At 51.4% G+C, this 18,585-nt stretch overlaps 3 protein-coding genes across 3 annotated transcripts; 1 reads left to right on the top strand and 2 right to left on the bottom strand.

The window, feature by feature from the left end:
- Positions 1 to 15,357: 15,357 nt before the first annotated feature.
- Positions 15,358 to 15,651, bottom strand: PtA15_8A296 (uncharacterized protein; the record flags this gene model as incomplete). The annotated part of the gene is made up of 1 exon (XM_053171710.1): positions 15,358 to 15,651. The coding sequence occupies one exon, from the start codon at positions 15,649 to 15,651 to the stop codon at positions 15,358 to 15,360; it is 294 nt and encodes a 97-aa protein (XP_053022947.1).
- A 51-nt stretch (positions 15,652 to 15,702) lies between these two features.
- PtA15_8A295 (uncharacterized protein) lies at positions 15,703 to 16,067 on the bottom strand (the record flags this gene model as incomplete). The annotated part of the gene is made up of 3 exons (XM_053171709.1): positions 15,703 to 15,756; positions 15,825 to 15,974; positions 16,035 to 16,067. The coding sequence occupies 3 exons, from the start codon at positions 16,065 to 16,067 to the stop codon at positions 15,703 to 15,705; spliced, it is 237 nt and encodes a 78-aa protein (XP_053022946.1).
- A 432-nt stretch (positions 16,068 to 16,499) lies between these two features.
- PtA15_8A294 (uncharacterized protein) lies at positions 16,500 to 18,109 on the top strand (the record flags this gene model as incomplete). Its single annotated transcript, XM_053171708.1, has 3 exons — positions 16,500 to 17,698; positions 17,766 to 17,903; positions 17,974 to 18,109. 3 exons carry the CDS (start codon positions 16,500 to 16,502, stop codon positions 18,107 to 18,109), a joined length of 1,473 nt encoding a protein of 490 aa, XP_053022945.1.
- Positions 18,110 to 18,585: the final 476 nt, after the last annotated feature.

Raw genomic sequence — 18,585 nt, 5'->3', positions numbered from 1 at the left:
AACCCAAACTGGACCGACATCATAAATGAAACACCGGTTGGAGAGCAATCATTTGACCATCCAACAGTAGTCGCACGAGTATTCTATTTGAAGATGAAAGAATTGATCTCACAGTTGGTAAAATTGGAGCGATTTGGGCGCGTTATCGCGTACGTTTACACAGTTGAGTTTCAAAAGCGTGGCCTACCACACCTTCACTTGATGCTCACCGTCGACGAAAAGGATTGGCCTGTCACCCCAGAAGATATCGACAAAATGATTACTTCTGAATTGCCTGACCCGGAAACTTCGCCTGTACTACACGCTCTTGTCAGCGAATTCATGCTCCATGGCCCGTGTGAAAGACGCCCATGCTGGAACGGCAAGACCTGTAAATTAGGTTTTCCAAAACCTTTCTCAGACCGGACGATAAACGTTGATGGCGCCTATCCGGTTTATAGGAGGCGAGATGATGGGAAGAAAGTCAAGAAACACACATCAACATTTGATAACGGTTCAGTGGTCCCATATAATCCCTATCTAACAATGATGTTCCAATGTCATATAAACGTGGAAGTTCCAGTTAACACAACAGCTATCAAATATTTATATAAATATATAACGAAGGGTCACGATAGACTCTCTTTAGGTGTCGACTCAAATGAGAACGACGAAGTGAAGACTTTTGTTGAGGGACGGTACATAAGCCCGGTAGAAGGTACTTCTTTCGTCATTTTGAAATCAATATTTATGAGACTGACAAGTCCAATCTTGGGAAAAAGCCGCTTGGAGGCTATTGAAATTTCCGTTGTCTGACAGATGGCCGCCGGTTACAAGATTGGCAGTCCATGATAAGGACGAGCAAGTCGTGTATTTTGAAGCACAAGAAGATTTGGAAGGGCAAATCAACAATGGAAAGGCGAGCATGACGAGTCTAACAGGTTTCATGCAGCTTAACATTGACGATGCAGTGGGAGCTGATGGGCGCCGGGCAAGGGATCTCTACTATGAAGAAATTCCGACCTATTTCTGGTGGAATAAGGCAAAGAAGGTCTGGGTTGCTTGCAAGACAAAGGACGAATGCGTTGGGCGTATCTTCTCCATTTCGTACTTAGCCGGGGAAAAGTTTTACCTGCGAGTCCTGCTGCTCCATAGGAAGAACATTCAATCTTTTTGTGACTTGAAGACTGTCGACGGCGACGTCTACGCCAATTATCAGGACGCTTGCAACGCGCTTGGACTTTTAGTCAATGACTTTTTATACAATGAGGCATTGGCGGAGGCTTCGCTTATCCGGCCAGGTTTTCAGCTAGCGTTGATGTTTGCGATGATTTGTATCCATTCGCCGCCCTCGGAGCCGTTGGTCCTCGTCAATAATCATTATATGGCGTTTACGGATGACGCAAGCCGTGTTGACATGCGCAAGCGGTGGAGCCAACGTTTAAATGAGGACGAACGGAAGGCGATGGCTCTCTTTTGCTTGCAAGGGATTTTAGAAGGGATGGGGGGGTCACTCAACTCATGTGGTCTCATTCCGACGAAGCGTCAGTCAAAAATGTTGGCTTTTATGAAAGATGATGATGAAGAATCCGAAGATCCTTCAACAACAAATCAACGGCTGTCGTCAAATGTGAAGATATTTAACCTTCGCCAACAGGTGTTTTACAATAAATTGAAGAATGCATTACGAAAATCTGGTGGCAAATTGTTTTATCTCGATGGTCCCGGCGGGACTGGGAAGACGTTTTTGCTAAATTCCATCATCGACTTAGCAAGTATCACAAATGTTCCGATGACGGTCGTTGCGTCGTCAGGCGTTGCAGCCCTCCTCTTACGCCACGGGCAAACAGCGCATTCGGCCTTCAAAATACCTATAGACGCAGGCGAGGATGTTGAATGTCCAATCGATCACGATACCCTTTTAGGCATTCAATTAAGAGCTACAAGATTGATCATATGGGATGAAATTGTGACGATTCACAAAAATTCAATTGATGCCGTCAACAGAACTCTCATGAGATTATGTAACTCTACTGATGATTTCGGAGGAAAAGTCGTCGTCTTCTCTGGCGATTTCCGGCAAATTTTGCCTGTCGTTAGATACAACGAATACCCCCCTGCCTACAGCTCAACCATCAAGTCGTCTCAAATTTGGGATTCAGTTAAGCCTTTTTGTTTGGATGAAAACATGCGACTGGCTAAGGCTCTCGAAGGTCCAAATATCAACTTTGCGAAGTTCCTGCTTGCTCTTGGCGAAGGAAAACGTCAAAAGAAAGACTACTCTGTCGTAAAAGTTGACGGTATAAACGTGATGAGCCTTGCCTCACGTGCGGAAATGCGAGAGGCTCTCATTAGCTTTGTTTACGAAGGACTTGATGTAGTTCGCCCAGATGCCGACGCAAACAACTACCTAAATGAGAGGTGTATCCTCGCTCCACTCAATAAGGATGTCAACAAGCTTAACCAGGAAATACTCGACAAACTGCCAGGGAAGAGCATTATATTAAAATCGATTGATACTCCAGACCCTGATGGTGTGGCAAGTTTACCGGAGGAATGCTTGAACAAGCTTTCATTTTCAGGTTTTCCAGAACACGAGATAACCGTCAAGGTCGGGATGCCACTTGTGGTCATAAGAAATATGGCCATCGAGAAGGGTGTGTGTAATGGGTCGCGGATACGGGTTATTGATGTCGGCCTTTCCTTCATTGTTGGGAAACTGATGTCTGGGCCCCTCCGAGGAAACGAGATAACGCTCCCTTGAGTCAAACTTCAAAATAAGGCGAACACGCGGTCAGGTTTATCATTTTTTCATTACCAATTCCCAGTTGCACCTGCCTATGCAATGTCGGTCAATAAATCGCAAGGCCAAACCCTTAACCGAGTCGGGGTATATCTCGAATCAGACATCTTCTCTCACGGCCAGCTCTACGTGGCACTTTCACGTGTATCTGATGTTCAGAATCTGCTTGTTGTTAAGCCAGAGGGCCGGCTCGGTCTGATAAATGTTGTTCACAAGAAGATTTTTACAACTAAACGTAAAAGGTGGGAGCGACTTTGTCTTCATGACTTTAGTGCCTATGCTAACAATATTCTCATCTTCGCTTTCAGGAGTCCAGTTTTCGGGGCTGACCTCGTCCGTCTTGCCTCTTTGAGCAGTAACGTTGACTCAAGTGTTTGAGGATTACCTTTTTCACGCAGTCATATTTATGACGACCATTTTTTCATTCTTGCTCCCAACCAATTTGTATTCCCATTTAACTCAAGACAAGTTAAAATTGACTTGCTTTATCTTAAGTGTGATTAACAATACCTCCTTTCCCAGACTCAACGAATGGCGTAGCTCTTAGCACCATTCACTAATAGTGATGCTCGTGCAATGATAAGATGCGGGCCACGTCTGTTATTAACACGATTTTATAAACTCGTAATAAAGCTTAGTAAAAGGCCTGATATGTAATAAATGTGGACGATGGTCAATGGGCAGTTTATTGATGATGAATTGCTCGTGATTTTTGGTCATTTATAGCTGGGCAGATCTGTGGGCGTTGAGGAATAGCGGGAAAGTGCGTAGGTTCTCGTCAACGGTGACCCCGGCGGCGGAAAAGCAGTCTTGTAACTCACTGTGGCTTCGCTAAGCTTGAGTTTATCATTTGTGATCAATGATACTTGTGACAATAGGTTTGCTCAAGTGTTTCGGAACACTGTTGTTGTCAATGCTTGACCTGAGAAGCGACTTAGCTTCCTGTGCATGTGACGCTTGTGCGTTTAAGCGTTTGAGGAAAATTGTGCCTAGGTCGGCGAGCCCCCTGTCTTTGGCAATGCGAACCGATACATATATGTTTAATTAAATAATGCAGATGCCCCATTAATTAAGAGGGTTAACATGAGATTTGATTTTTTGAAAGTTCATCGTTCGTTCAACCAAACGTAACTCCTCGCTTTGAGCCATTTTTGTCGTGTTTAACAATCATCACCGCGCCGCCTGATAACTACTTCTTGGCATACTTAATCTCATCTTCAATGTCTCAAAGACTTGACATTGCTGTTACTTACGACGAATTCACGGCTCCTGATCGTGTCAAGTTTGAAGGCGATTTTTTCTCGATTGCAAGTGTGAGTCCAACTCAGTTTAGCCTTTGTCACCATACAACAATTGTCTAATAATGATTAGTTTGACAAGCCTGTCTCCCCTGGGAAGGAGGACGGACGTAACATTGCACGCTGTACTCGTATTGTCTCAGGCGAATCAACACTGTTGGCGCACGCGTATAGCGTTGATCTCTCCCCGGTTGATTCCGCAAGTGACGCCCTTAATTTCGGATCAACTTACCGAGCATCGGGATACGTAACCTACAACGATAGCCGGATCCCTGTGTTTTGTTACGATCGAGCAGAACTCGCGGCAAACCAAATGGAAGATATGAATAGTATTCATCCGGCTGTCACAATTGACGCGGTTGGGGTCATATGTGATGTCAAGACGTATAGGTCAAGGTTTTTGGGGTGTGGTGTTACGACTGAGATCACATTGGCGCATGAGAATACAGTAAGGGTTTTTGCTGGCTACAAACATCAACGGTTAGACTAACGCATTAAATTAGGTCGGCGAAATAAAAACCTTTCTCGGCCGTTACTTAGTCAACGAATCGGTTTGTCACATATCTTCAAGGGATATTTTCCAAAACGGTTGCCGGACGTCTTTTATTGGTGAATTGGACGGAATAAGCCCAGTTACCGGCGAGATGATTGTGAAGGTGAGGAAAATGTTTAACCTTAAGTTCAAATACCTGCTAACGCAACGATTTAGGTTAAATCAGGTCTTGTGGTAGGTGGAAACTCGACTGGAGCAGAGAATTCCTTATGAGTCTTACCAGTACTCTTGCTCCGGGCGGCGATGGATTGTTTTGATATTAGTTTGAGGAATCTCAAACTCTGTTTTAACATGAGCTGAATTCTGCAAATCTATTTGATTCTTTATGAATTGGAGTCAATCACACTCAGTTCACACTCAGTTGTATGGTAGCTTGCGTTGAAAGCACTTACGCGAATGTCACGCTGGGGAAGTTAAGGCTGGTAAGTTGATGGTTGCGGGGGGCTTAGCGCTTTTGATGTTGAAATCAAGGGGGGCTCGGAGCTTTCCTGTCTTCCGCGACGCGCATGCTCTGGCGTACATATTAAGGGGGGTTGGACCTTGGCCCTCAAACAGAACCACAACTTTCTTAGTGGTAACAAGGCCCATCCGCGTGGGGATGGGTGATTTTCAAAGGGGTCACAAGTGGTTTGCCGGGTTTGAGAGTTTTTGAGTTGGGGGATGGTTGGGGAACCCAATTTTACAGCGGCGCAGCCGCCTTGGCCTCTAGTAATTCAACAAAAATACAGCGCTTTGGATGAGCACGCTCAGACCTTTTCTGTGTGATCCGGTCAATTTCTTCAAGACTGGGACTTTTCAAAAAGTAAAAAAGGGATGAAGATTGAGGCAAGGGAGTCTGATATTAGGGGTTTTCAAAGTAGACCCGCGCGTGCATGCAGGTCACTTTGCATAACCCAGTTTTGCGGGGAGACTGCAAGTCAACGTTCAACATTTGAATTGAACGCCGGCTTGCCTTGCCTTGCAAGTGGCATGCGCAGATCTACTTTGAATCCCGCTATTATATGAGAAGGAAGGGCAGATGCAGGTGTACCATCCACCAAAAACTTAGAAGGTTTGCAATGGTCAGAGTTGAGCTCTGGTGGTTCAAAGAAAGTACCACCAAAACAAAAATATCCCTCATGCGAGAATCCCTGATTAGTCATAAGTCCCTCCGGCAAAGCCTCAGGCAAGAGAGGGACTTAGTTAAGTTCGCGACAGGGGGAGCAGCAAATTCCGCGTGGGTTTTACCAATCCGGTGTCACCTGTTGTATCCCCTTGACAGGAAGTACCCCCGGAGTATAAGCTAACGGCAAATCCTGGTCAAAGATTGCTTTCCAAGAGAACCACAACTAGCGCCAAAGGTAAGTAGTGTGATGAGAAGCTCCAGGAAAGCGGATGAGATAGGGGCTGACGCCCTACCCCCTCTTTCTAGACAAAGTCAACGGAAAGCAGACCAACAGCGCAGAGTCCAGTCAAAGAGTAGCAGAGAAAATTGGCACACAGATTGAGTGACAATCAAGTAAGAGAAACGGATGGAGGACCAATGCCGAACCAACAGAGATAAAATTGTCACTCTTCTTTGCTGTTTCTCCGACACAAAATAAGATTGGACAGAAAGGCCAAGGCCCTCTCCGGATCATATCAGACCGACCCAAGACACCTTTTCTTTCTTTTATTTCTCTTGTCATCTAATAGCGTGCGGCTGTGGGTTTCTGCTCTTAGCTAACCAGCTCACTCATCCTTATCTTAAGTGTAAATACAAGAGGACTTCACAGTCTGACAGAAGGAATAAAAAAAAAACTCTTAGTTCTATTCACCGCACACTTTGGCGGGTCCACTGGTGGCCAAAAGCCTCCCAGGCTGCCAGAGATGGACGCAGGTTGGGCCACCGCCTAACTTGACACAAGTCCCCCCTGGTGGGAGGCTTGCTGTGGCTGGCTGCAAAGCGGCCCCTCCCGCAGGGAGGGACTTGTGCACAAAGTCAAAATTTTGGCTGAGAAAGAAATCACCAATGGCTGGAGGAAAAATACTTAGCATCACCCAGCCTCCCCCTCAGCTCCTGTGGACCTGCCCCAGAGCCCAATTAGGGCCTGTACCATGGGCCTCAATTTTGAAAAATTTCAACTTTTTTTGCCCTATACACAAAAATTGAAAACTAGCAGAGGGTTCAAATGTTGAAATTCTTCACATTTGGGCTCAAGCCTACACTTTGGCAAGGCTCAGTTTTTGTCCCAAGAAATTTTGAGGCAAATAAATTTTGGAAATTTCAATTTCCATGCCTTATGGTACAGGCCCTTACACTTCTCAATCTCAGCTTTCAAATGGCGCTGGTCTCATCTCCCCAATCCTTATCATTTTTGCTGTACTAATGTTTTAAGAATAAATAAAAAAACACAAAGAAATGTAAACCAAGGAATTACAACCATCATGCCTTGTGGATATTGGATTCACAAGCCTGCAGATACCTGCACATCCTACACCTGTAGCCACTCAATTGTTGCAGATAGGATATTCAGGCTTTGTTTGGAGCCGATATAAATATAGGTGATATAATCATTGGTTAATTCAATGAAAACTACAAAATTCAACATAAAGCCTCCACATATTTTTTCTGGGCAACCTACAATACTGGTCTCTTCAATTATGAATTCAGATTCAACTGATTCAGCCATATTCAGTACTTTAGTACCATTATATCGCTTTTGACCAAAACAAAGCAATATAATGGTATTATGGTGCTGAAGATGGCTGAATCAGTTAAATCTGACTTCATAGTTGATGAGACCAGTACTGTAGGTTTCCTTCAAAAGAAAATTGGATTCTTTATGTTGAGTTTTTTATCTTTTATTAAATTTACAAGTGATTATATCATCTATATTTATATTGGCTCCAAACAGGGCCTCAATTGTGCATATTTTTTAAGAAAATCCAAAATTGGATCTTCAGTGCAATGAAATATCCTCCAGGTTTCCTTTGGCCTCCAAAATGGATTCCTTCAATCAGTTTTGGATTTTATGCCTCAAAACCTTGGGGGAGGGTGGCCATCTGTACTGCCAAGAAGACTGGCTATTCAGTTTTTCTTGCACATATTTTGGTGAATTTTAAATTGTGTTTTTGTGTTTTTAGGATTGAAAACCCTTCCTTTGTCTGCCAGCCTGCAGACATTATTCATGAGCCTCTCCTGCAGAGAGCCCTCCGGGCGGGGTCCCCCGGACCCTCCGTTTGAGAGGCTTAGTTAAGCTACATAGGGCCACCGCGGCTCCGCTGGAGAAGCTCGCAGCAGGCCCGCCGGCAAACTTGCCCAGATATATCCCACCAATCCACGCTCGATTGTGGGAGTATATCAGCCCGAAATGAGGCCTAAGAAAGCCACAATTAGAGACTAGTTGCCAGAATCCATTCCCAGTGGGTCTCATTACAACGCTGAAGCCATTACGCTACATGTAATGTAACGCCGTTACATTGTAGCATAATTGCACGCCAATACAAAAAATGCCAAAATTTAAGGCTGTAACCCAAAACCGGGGCTCGGTGCATACCCCGGGGCACGGGGCATCGGGATTGGCCTTGGAAATGCCCCGAACCCCGGGGCATATGTTTTTTTTTTTGCAAAGGGGAGGGATTTGACGTCTTTTTTTGGGGATTTTAGGTTTTTTTGTCATTCCAGTGGCCATCATATGTATGTACAAGTTGGTTTTAGTAGCTTGAGGGAAAAGATGAGACACCGAGCAAGAGAGACAAAACGCGACAAGTTGAGCGCAAGCAAGAACCCCGGACTGAGAGAATAGGAGAGCTGAGATGCACAAGCTAGAGCCCCAAGGAAACGGGTGTAGAAGTTAACAGCAAAGGAAAGGGAATCAGAAGGGACCATCAAAAGCTTGATACCATCCCTTGAGACACAAGAGATGCTCAACGCTTTTTGGTTTGAGCACGGATCGTTGCCAGGAAACGACTCGTTGGCCTTTCGAGAATATGCGCTCGGAAGCAGTGCTAGTTGCCGGGACCGAGAGGAACTTCCGTGCCATTTGCGACAGGATGGGATAGCTCTTCTGTCGGCCAGCCCAATAGGCAAGGATCTCGCTGCCCGGTGGTTCAGCATCCTCTTTCAAGTATTGGGTGATCTCGGCTTCGATCCCCTCAGTTGGTGGGGGTGGTTGATAAAACACAGCTGCAAAGAAGTTGGAGGCAGCTGTTCCGGATGGGGTCTTTGTATTTTGGTTGGTAGCAGGCTTGGTCTCCCCAATCAGATCCTTGAAATCGTGGGCAGCAGTGCGGAAGGTTGAAACGATATCGTCGACCAAGAGCAAATAGCAATCACCAATGAAGTTTGCATGGGCCTTGCAGAAGGCGAGCTTGAATGTGGGGTCGAGTATCATCGCACATATGTAGACCGGTTTAGTGAGTGCGTTGCGAAGGTAGTCATCAATTTTTGCTATCATTTGGGCCGCAGGATTGATGAGTTGGGCTTGATCATATCGGCCTCGCCTGACGGAGTGGAGGTGTATCATCAGAGTGATGTAAACTGGAAGGGCTCTGTTCAGGGTTGGATAAGTGGATCCGCACAACAGCTTGGTTGCTTTGCTGAGAGGTTTGAGGAGATCCATCACATTTTTTTCCTGATTCCACTCCTGCGAGGTCAAAATAAAGCGGCGAGTCTCTGCTTGGGCCTGACAATAATGAGTGCATGACTCCTTGAGTTGAATGGCCCGGCGGAACATGTTGAAGGTTGAATTCCAGCGGGTTGAAACATTGATTTCAAGACATGTGATATTCTTGGCCGCAAGATCAGGCTGAGTAAAGCTAACAACATTTGCAAAGCGTTCACGGCGGAGAGGTGACAATCGTACATATGTACTTAATCCATGTATCCTCTTGAGGATTGAGTCAGCCTCGACGTTGGCCCCATCGGGTTCGGTGGTCATGAAATTGATGCCCATCCGGTTTTGGGTGGCTGGCTGAGCAGGTGCTTTGTTGGGAGTTTTGGCTCCCATTGCAGCGGTGGAGAGTTCTTTGCCTTCTTGAGGATTGTCCAGAGATCCAAGGGCTGTGATTCCAGCTTTTGCAGCCAGTTTGATAACGTGTGCAATGCACCCGAGAAGGTGAGTAGCAGGGTTGAATGAATCAATCTGAAGAGAGAGTTCTCGAGCCATTTGATTGTTTGTCGAGGCGTTATCAGCAGTAATGGTGTGTATCTTCTTGATACACCCATAATTTGCAAGTACTTCATAGAATTCCTCGGCAAACATCTTCCTGGCATGATTTCCTGGAGAGAAGACAATCTTTGGGTGAATTCTTGATCCATAACAATGATAAATAAACAACAAATGAAATGTTGCACCTTGGATATGAGGGACAGCCAAAGTCAAGTCTTTCATCACAAAGTTTGAATCCAAGTAATGAGCGGTCACCGCCATGGAAGCAGTGACATTAGGGGCGGTCCAAGCGTCGGTTGTAAAAGAAATATGATCTTGCTTTGCGATAAACTGCAGCTTGATTGTCTCTTGCGACTGGAGGAAAACTCTGTCGAGGTGGGTGGAAAGTCCGCTTTGGCAGGTATTGGTGATCAGGGGTGAGGCCTCTTCATTAAGCAGGCAAAGAAGTGCACGGAAAGACTTTTGCTTGACAGTTGCAAACGGGAGATCACTCTTGGCTAGGAAGTATAGGATGGCATTCATCAATGACTCATTATTAAGCTTCACCTACAAAATGGTCCCCCAGTCAGAAATGGTCCTAAATTGTTATCACTGTAAAATTATGAACAACTCACTTTGGGTACGGAGGAGCCAGACTTCAACCATTTCTCCATATCAATATGTGGAAACTTCTTGGTCTTTTTCAAGAGCTTAGGATCCGCAAGCTGGTGGATTTGCAAGAGATGGCCGTGGAAGTTTTTGGTGCTTCCACTCTTATCTTTTTTCAATTGAGCACCACATATCTTCCCACCTTTCCGGACAACTTGACAAACAGCTTTGGTGCCGTTGCCAGACATTTGGAAGTGATTCCAAACCCAACTTTGCTTGACTGGTTGCGCCAAGGTTTGATCTTTGTCACTAAGTTCAATAACAGTACCGTTGGTGTTGGATAAATCAGGGGGAGGGGGAGTCAAAGCAGGGTCTTTTCTCTTAGTCTTCATATTGAAAGCCTATTAACTGGTCCGGAGCAGGAGGTATGCTATACAGATGTATATTTATTGGATTTTCAAGCGTATTAGCAGAGGACAATAGGCTGATGGACTACGGATGTACAGACTCTCAACTCCAACAGGCACCACTGATGCCCTAAGTGTAAACCTAATGGGATGATACCCACGTCATTTTACTGGCAAGAAAAAAAAGTATCATGACCCGGGGCTTCAGGGTGCCCCGGGGCATATCCGGGGTCTGGGGTTCGGGATGACCCTCATGCCCCGTCCCGAACCCCGGGTCACAGCCTTACCAAAATGTGCATACATCATTTATGGGCCAAGGTGTACCAAGGCAGATTATTGGCAAACAAATTGGTGTTGCAAATACAATCGCTGTAGCGCATCAAGCAATCGATGCGCTCCGCTACGGTATTTTTGTATTCTTGTTTTTTATCAGCTCATTGTGCAGTATTCATTTCATACTTCATTTCACACCAATACATAAAAATGTAACGGTGATACAAAAAAAATATGTTACAGCCGTGACCCGATATGTTGAAACTCGACAACAATCCCCGGCAACTGCGCTTGCAACTGCGCGTATCCGTCCGTGAAACCTATAGCTGCGGACCACTTGAGATCTGAATATCATCTACTCAAACCTAGACGATCAGGATCAAAAAGCTCACTCAAAGACAGTCTCTGTCGTTTCTCCCAGTCATCCCTTCCTTCTCGACCCGCCGACAAAAATCCATCCCCCTATTCCTTTTCTTTCTTTTCCCTTCCAACAAAAAACCCTCGACTCAATCTCTGCAATACTCCTTGCCTAAAGACATCATCAGTCTTCTTTGATTCTATCGAATCGCTCTTTGGCAACTCAACACCGATCTCTTCTTCTCTTGGACGTCTCGTCCCTGCTTCATCTTGGTGAGAAGAAAACTTGACCATCTTTTGGCCCTCTTTCTTTATCTCTTCATCCCTTTTCTATCAATCACTAACCCTATCTCATCTCACTCTCAGTCCATCTCTTGTTCCGTGTCCTGTCCTTTGTCTACCTTGTCTAGTTGTTTGCTATCTATACATCTCAATCATCGGGTATGCTATTTCTGTTTATCACTGCTCTAGTTCTTAATCTCATCTCATCTAACTCCTTGTTGTTGTCTAGATTTGGCTTTTGTTTCTCCGTAATAAAATCATCAGGGTTCTTTACGATACATGGAGCGTAATGGTTTCACCGTTGGTCTCAAGATGGGCTGAGAGAAAGCATCTTAAGCAATGGCCGGGGTTTTTTTGTTTTTCCAAAACCAGGCGATGTACATGGCCGAATGCGCCCTCAGAAGCCAGCCGCTGTGCAGGCGAGCCCGACTTTGTTCAGCAAAGGGGCCCCACAAGCGAGCTTAACAAAGCCTCACTGTGAGAGCCCCAAAGGGGCAGCCCCGCAGGGTCTCTGCACCAGGAAAAAAAAGTAGTCAGTTGATGACAACTGACATAACACAGCTCTGGTTTCAGCTCCAAAGCTACTCCATCTGCTAGTTAAGGGCTGGCTGGCACACAGCTCAGTGCCCATTTTGGCACAGCTGAAGCCTCTAGCTTGCATTTTTCACAAGCTGCTCCTCAGCTTTGTCCCAGGCACAGCTGCTGCTCAGCCTTGGCCCAGGCCCAGCTGCCCCTCAGTCTTGGCACAGGAAAAGCCACTGCTCAGCCTTTGCTTGAGCAAGAACGGGTGTTGATAAACGCACACCCGTCCCCCGGGGGCACACCCTCGCCCACGCCCTTCGAAAAGGGCGTGTGGCGCTGGTTGGGTGTAACACACCCTTGAAGGATGTCTCCCGCGCGCGCGGGAACAATCCTTCAAGGGGGGAATATGCGGACCGGTCAGGTGGACCGCACGCCCTTTATCAAGGGTGTGCGAGTCGAAGGGCATGCACGCCGCTGTATGGGCGTGCGAGGGCGTGCACGCCCCCACATGGGCGTTCACGGGCGTGCACCATGGCTCGTTGGGAGCCCCTCGGCGGGCAGGTGCAAGTATACCTGCTCGCCGAGAGCCCCTCGGCGGGCAGGTGCAAGTATACCTGCTCGCCGAGAGCCCCTCGGCGGGCAGGTGCAAGTATACCTGCTCGCCGAGAGCCCCTCGGCGGGCAGGTGCAAGTATACCTGCTCGCCGAGAGCCCCTCGGCGGGCAGGTACAGATCCCACCTCGCCGAGAGCCTCTCGGAGAGCAGGTATACATGCACCTGCTCGCCGAGAGCCTTGCCTGCTCGCCGAGAAGAATAACTCTCGGCGAGCAGGTATACAAACACCTGCCCGCCCCCCTCGGCGGGTAGGTGTATGTATCCCTGCTCGCCGAGAAGGATAACTCTCGGCGAGCAGGTGCATGTATACCTGCTCACCGAGAGCCCCTCGGCGGGCAGGTGCATGTATACCTGCTCGCCGAGAGAAATCCTCGGCGAGCAGGCATACAGATCCCACCTCGCCGAGAGCCTCTCGGCGAGCAGGTATACATACACCTGCCCGCCGAGCCTGCTCACCGAGAGCCCCTCGGCGGGCAGGTGCATTTATACCTCCTCGGCGAGCAGGCATACATATCCCACCTCGCCAAGAGCCTCTCGGCGAGCAGGTATACTTGCACCTGCCCGACGAGGGGCTCTTGGCGAGCGGGCTCGGCGGGAGGTGCATGTATACCTGCTCGCCGAGAGAAATCCATGGCGAGCAGGCATACACCTCTCGGCGAGCAGGCATACATATCCCCGCTCGCCGAGAGCCTTGCCTGCTCGCCGAGAAGGATAACTCTCGGCGAGCAGGTATACAAACACTTGCCCGGCGAGCCTGCTCGCCAAGAGCCCCTCGGCGGGCAGGTTCAAGTATACCTGCTCCCGAGAGGCCCTCGGCGAGGTGGGATCTGTATGCCTGCTCGCCGAGGATTCCTCTCGGCGAGCAGGTATAAATGCACCTGCCCGCCGAGGGGCTCTCGGTGAGCAGGCTTGGTGGGCAGGTATATGTATACCTTCTCGCCAAGAGGCTCTCGGCGAGGTGGGATCTGTATGCCTGCTCGCCGATAATTTCTCTCGGCGAGCAGGTATACATGCACCTGCCCGCCGAGGGGCTCTCGGTGAGCAGGTATACATGCCCTGCTCGCCGAGAGTTATCCTTCTCGCGAGCAGGCAAGGCTCTCGGCGAGGTGGGATCTGTACCTGCCCGCCGAGGGGCTCTAGGTGAGCAGGCTTGGCGGGCAGGTGTTTGTATACTTGCTCGCCGAGAGTTATCCTTCTCGGCGAGCAGGGATACATACACCTACCCGCCGAGGGGCTCTCGGCGAGCAGGTATATGTATGTACATGCACCTGCCCACCAAGGGGCTCTCGGCGAGCAGGCACGGTGCACGCTTGTCACGCCTATGTGGGGGCGTGCACGCCCTCGCACGCCCTTGATAAAGCTTTTCAAAGGGGGTGGGCGTGGGCGTGCCCCCGGGGGACGGGTGTGCATTTATCAATGCCCGTTCTTGCTCAGGCAAAGGCTGAGCAGCAGCTGGGCCTGGGCCAAGGCTGAGCAGCAGCTGGGCCTGGGCCAAGGCTGAGCAGCAGCTGGGCCTGGGCCAAGGCTGAGCAGCAGCTGGGCCTGGGCCAAGGCTGAGCAGCAGCTGGGCCTGGGCCAAGGCTGAGCAGCAGCTGGGCCTGGGCCAAGGCTGAGCAGCAGCTGGGCCTGGGCCAAGGCTGAGCAGCAGCTGGGCCTGGGCCAAGGCTGAGCAGCAGCTGGGCCTGGGCCAAGGCTGAGCAGCAGCTGGGCCTGGGCCAAGGCTGAGCAGCAGCTGGGCCTGGGACAAAGCTGAGGATCAGCTTGTGAAAATTGCACTAGAGGCTGGATAGCCAGCTGGAGCAGGTGTCATGTCAGTTGTCATCTAGTGACTACTGATTTTTCCTGGTGCTGTCTCACAGAGAGGCTTACCTGGAAAAACCTGTACCTGGCCTGAGAGCCCCAGGAATATCCGCCTGTATTAGGCTTTTTTTCACATTTCCCTTTTTTAAAAATCAACCGTTCATCTGTTGAAGTCGCCCCTCGGGACTTAAGGAGTGCTCGGCATTGCGCTTCTTTTGATGCAATTTGAGCCTTGTAGCTCCCAATATAAGGCCTGGTCCTCCCGGTTGAAATCTCCAATCATGGAGGAAAAGTGGCCGTGTAGGGAGTGAGATTTACTGTACATAACTGTACAGCTCTATTAGTCATCTCAAAGGATTCTTGGAAAGTGAGCTCCTTTGAGCCAATCTCCAGCTCATGGGAGGAGGGCAATGGTGGCAGGCCTACCACCAATTTGAAGAGGAGATGCAGGTCTTTCACCGGTTCAAGAGGCGGGCAACGTGCCCTCTGGGAAGTGGGGGATTTGGGGGCACAAAGTTGGCCACCTGCAAAAAACACCAACTGCACGCGGGGCTTGCACGCCAGGAATCGTGGATTGCACGCAAGTCCCTCCCTGACGGGAGGTCGCACTTCGTGCGAGGCGCTTCGCGCCCCTGCCCCCCGGCAGGCGAGGGACTTGTGCTAAGTTCGCCCCACAAGGTGGGAGGCGACAGGTTTCTCGAAACCGAGATGTGGATTTGCGATGGCGGAGATCCGAAGCAGACGGCTGTCTATTTCTCGGCATCCAGTGCTCCGCGCCGATGGTTGAGCGGGCATGCCCGCCCAAGGGCGGCCGCCGCGCCCGGGGCCCGATGCGCGACCCGGGGTGTGCAGCCGGGGCCCTGCAGGAAGCTCTGGCGGCCCGGGAAGCGCGGGGAAGAGCGGGCGGGCGTGTCTGGCCTAGCCCGCCAACGATCGGGCAGCAGGCCTCCCGCGCGGGTCCAGCAGAGGCCGGGCGCGCCCCGGATCAGCCGGGCAGGGGGCGTTCCCCGGCGGCCCGTTGGCGCGCGCCTGGGAGGGCTCATGTGCAGGCGGGAGTGTGGATGATTGCAGTGGACGGAGAGGAAAGGACAGGCTCAGCGGACGGCCTCGAGGGTCTCGATGGACGAGACGGAGTTCCCGCGGATGACCTGGGACAGGAAGGCGAGTGAGTGTCGTTCGGAGAGAGTGTGGGGGAGGGGGAGGGGGGGCAGCTTACGACGAGGCCCATCTTGCGCTTCTCGCCGCCGTCGAGACTCTCCTCCTGGGCCTCGTCGAGGACGAGGTTGAGGAAGATGTCGAAGCCGCGCAGGACGCCGGAGAGCTTGCGGTTGCCCTGCAGGTTGAGGAACAAGCGCTTGTCCATGTACTGTGGCGCGCGTCAGCCTGCTGGCAGAGAGAGAGGGGGGGTGGGGTGGGGTGGGCTTACCTTTTTGAGCTCGGGTTGTGCGGCCTTGGACATTGTGTGTGTGTGGGTGTGGCTGAGGGTGAGATGGTGGGTGGGTGGTGGGTGGAGTGTGGTTGGGTGGTGTGGGATATGCTAGGGTCGGGGGGTGTGTGCCCACAGGCCGGCTGGGCGAGTTTCGGCGGGTGGGCTTTCTGCTGGCTGGGGACTCCTGGGCCCCGCAAGCGCGAGGAAATGGTGCTCACCCGCTCCTCCTACTCCCGCCTGGGCACCCCGCTGTGTTCGCCCCTCACCGCCGCCAACACCCGCAAGCGCCCCAGCCTGTCCTCCGCAGCCAGCACCGCCGAGCCCACGCCCACGCCCACGCCCACGCCCAGCCAGCTGCGCTTCGCCGCCGAGCTCAGCCACCGTCTGCTGCCGACTGCCGAGCCGAGCGCCGACCAGCCCGCCCCCAGCCATGCGCCCCAGCCACCCCTGACCCAGCCACTCATGCCCCAGTCGCCCCGCGGCCGCCAAGGCTCCCCAGCTTCCCAGCAGACACCCACCCAGCAGCCACAGCCCACCCAAGAAGACCAAGAAGACCAGCTCCACGACTCCCAAGAAGAGCAGGAAGACCAGCTCCAGCCCATAACCCAAGACACACACAAAGAAGAGCTCCAGCCTGTCACCCAAGACTCACAAGACATCCAAGACTCACAAGACACCCAAGACTCCCAAGACACCCAAGACTCACAAGAAAAAGAGCTCCAACCAATCACCCAAGACACCCACGAAGACGAGCTTATCCCCTTCACCCAAGAGTGGCAAGACACCCAAGACTCACAAGAAAAAGAGCTCCAACCGATCACCCAAGACACCCACGAAGAAGAGCTCCAAACAATCACCCAAGACGCACACGAAGAAGAGCTTATCCCCTTCACCCAAAACACACAAGAAGACGAGCTTATCCCGGCCACCCAAAACACACAAGAAAACGAGCTTATCCCGGCCACCCAAGACACCCACGAAGAAGAGCTCCAACCCATCACCCAAGACACACACGAAGAAGAGCTCCTCCCTATCACCCAAGACACCCCCGAAGAAGAGCTCCTCCCTATCACCCAAAACACACACGCCACCCAAGAGTCGCAAGCAGACGAGCTTATCCCGGCCTCCCAGCCCCCGGCTCACCCCGCATCCGAAGCCGACGTCCCCCCGGCCACCCCCAGCAAACCCGCCGCCGCCGCCTCCTCTTCCTCTTCCTCCTCCGACGCAGACTCAGACTCAGACGCAGACTCAGACTCAGACTCCGCCGCAGACGCAGACTCGGCCTCGGACGACGAAACCCTAGCGGCGCTGCTCGCGCGCGCAAAGGCGCAGGCGCATCGGGCCGCCCACCCGCCGATGGCGGCGCCGGCCGAGAGCCGCAGCCGTGCGGGGAGCGAGAGCGGGAGCTCGGTGACGCTGCAGAACCTGTTCCCTCTGGAGCACGCGGGCGGCGCCACGGCGCTGCGGCGCCCGCTCGCGGCCGGGCCTGGCCCCCGGAAGACCCCCGTGCCGGTGGCGGACAACCTGGCCCGGGTGGCGGCGATCCAGGCCCGTCGGCTCTCTTCGGACCCGGACGGCCGCAAGGAGAAGGCGCTGGAGTGGCACGAGCTGCCCGTGCAGCCGCTGACGCGGGAGACGCGGACGGAGGTCCAGGCCATGCGGTACGCCCCCCCCCCCCCCGCTCTCTCTCCTTATTAACGCTGCTGCTGACCCGGGACGGGGTTCCAGGCTGCACCGGACGCTGGACCCGAAGAGCTTCGTGCGCGGCGGGCTGGAGAAGAGTCTGCGCGAGCCACTGCCCACGCGCTTCCTGTTCGGCCACCTCGTCGACGCCCAGGCCTCGTCCTCCTCCAAGAAACGCAGCTTGTACGTCCCCCCCCTCCCCCTCTCCCCCGCCGCTGCGGAGTGTGCTGATGCAAGGCGTGTGCGCGGACAGCGTCGAGAGCCTCGTCGACGACCACCACGCGCTCGACTGGGTCAAGAACAAGTACCGCGCCGTCCTCCAGCCCGGCAAACGCAACTCCGGCGGGAAGAGCTTTTACCAGAAGGTCAAGGAGAACAGGGCCCGATAGGCCCATCCTCCTCATTCCCCACTAAAAATCCAACCAAAATCCTGTCGTGATCTCTCAAATAAAAACACGCCGGTCTCTTTTGAGACAGGCTCTGATGGTGCTTGTGAAGCTGTTTGCTGCTGTGTGTCGTGCTGTTTCTTCGCCTGCGGCCAACGCCTGAAAATGACATCATGTAGCGCAGCTCGCTCGGGCCGCGCGCAGAGATGTCCGCATCCTTCCACGTCGTCCATGCCCCAGGCGAGCGCTTTTCGTTCCGCTTGTGTTCTCTTGTTATCCACTAATCCTTCCACGCGGCCTGTGTCATGTGGTCCCTGTCTCTGCTCATCGCACCAGTAAATGTCCCCGGCCTTTTCTTGTTACCGGCTCTCTTTGGTGATGTCTCCATATGTATTTATGTTTTACGAGATACATATACTCCATCAGAGTGAGAGTGAGAGTGAGAGTGAGGGTGAGATACACTTTTCGTGACGGATGCC

Source organism: Puccinia triticina, chromosome 8A (assembly GCF_026914185.1).
Source record: "Puccinia triticina chromosome 8A, complete sequence".
In the NCBI taxonomy this organism is placed as follows: domain Eukaryota; kingdom Fungi; phylum Basidiomycota; class Pucciniomycetes; order Pucciniales; family Pucciniaceae; genus Puccinia; species Puccinia triticina.
Note: the sequence above shows the minus strand (reverse complement) of the source record. Positions and strands in the feature narration are given on the sequence as shown.